The sequence below is a fragment of the Equus quagga genome, chromosome 17 (assembly GCF_021613505.1).
Source record: "Equus quagga isolate Etosha38 chromosome 17, UCLA_HA_Equagga_1.0, whole genome shotgun sequence".
Taxonomy (NCBI): domain Eukaryota; kingdom Metazoa; phylum Chordata; class Mammalia; order Perissodactyla; family Equidae; genus Equus; species Equus quagga.
In genome coordinates, this window is record NC_060283.1 from 13,643,187 (window position 1) to 13,644,524 (window position 1,338).

At 42.5% G+C, this 1,338-nt stretch overlaps 1 protein-coding gene across 1 annotated transcript; it reads left to right on the top strand.

Moving 5' to 3' along the window:
• The first annotated feature begins 390 nt into the window (after nt 1–390).
• On the top strand, nt 391–1,338 carry LOC124229319 (olfactory receptor 5B12). Its single transcript, XM_046644482.1, has one exon. The coding sequence runs from the start codon at nt 394–396 to the stop codon at nt 1,336–1,338; it is 945 nt and encodes a 314-aa protein (XP_046500438.1). The 5' UTR covers nt 391–393.

Consider the following 1,338-nt stretch of genomic DNA (forward strand, 5'->3'; position numbering starts at 1 on the left):
CTAAACTATTTTAACATAAAGAATAGTTTGTGATCGTTCTGTAAAATTTGAATTGGGAGTCTGAGCTGTTCCAATTGGCGACTAATCTGATGATCTTTCACAAATCTTTTCTTTACTTCAATTCGGACTTCTAGGAAGTTAGGAGATTGGGTTGCATTATCTCCAGTTCTTTTATCTGGGATGTTCTATGATCTATCAATAATTTAAAATTTCATTTAGTTGCCGTAGCCATGCTTTAGGTCTAGAGACTCCTGGAAACAAGTTATTGCAATACTGAAATAAAGCACGGAGTGATCATGCTGATTGATTTCAGCAGAGTCTTCCCTCTATTTGTCATTCTGATTCATATTTCTCATTGCTACAGGGCAGCCACATGATTCCCAATTGATCTCCATGGAGAACAGTACGGAGGTGACTGAGTTCATTCTTTTGGGGTTAACTGATGACCCAGAACTGCAGATCCCACTCTTCATAATCTTCTCTCTCATCTACCTCATCACTCTGGTTGGGAACCTGAGGATGATCAAGTTGATTCTGTTGGATTCTCATCTCCACACTCCCATGTACTTTTTCCTCTGTAATCTCTCTCTGGTGGACCTTGGTTATTCCTCAGCTGTCACTCCCAAGGTCATGGCAAGATTCCTCACAGGAGACAATATCATCCCCTATAATTCTTGTGTCACACAGTTCTTCTTCTTTGTAGCCTTTATCACTGTAGAGAGTTTCCTCTTGGCCTCAATGGCCTATGACCGCTATGCAGCAGTGTGTAAACCCCTGCATTACACCACCACCATGACAACAAGTGTGTGTACTTGTCTGGTCATAGGCCCCTACATCTGTGGTTTCTTGAATGCTTCCATCCACACTGGGAATATTTTCAGGCTCTCCTTCTGTAGGTCCAATGTAGTTGATCACTTTTTCTGTGATGCTCCTCCTCTTCTGACTCTCTCATGCTCAGACAACTACATCAGTGAAATGATTATTCTTTTTGTGGTGGGCTTCAATGATCTCTTTTCTGTCCTGGTCATCTTGATCTCCTACCTGTTTATATTTATCACCATCCTTAGGATGCGCTCATCTGAAGGATGCCAGAAGGCCTTTTCCACCTGTGCTTCCCACCTCACTGCGGTCTCCATCTTCTATGGGACAGGCATCTTCATGTACTTACAGACCAGCTCCAGTCATTCCATGGGCACAGACAAATTGGCATCTGTGTTTTATACTATGGTCGTCCCCATGCTGAATCCACTGGTCTACAGCCTGAGGAACAAAGAAGTCAAGAGTGCCTTTAGAAAGACTGTGGGGAAGGCAAAGTCTTCTATAGGATTAATGTTTTAA

Excerpts from the sequence above, each read along its gene's own strand:
- LOC124229319 (XM_046644482.1), top strand. The coding sequence starts at position 394 with ATGGAGAACAGTACGGAGGTGACTGAGTTCATTCTTTTGGGGTTAACT.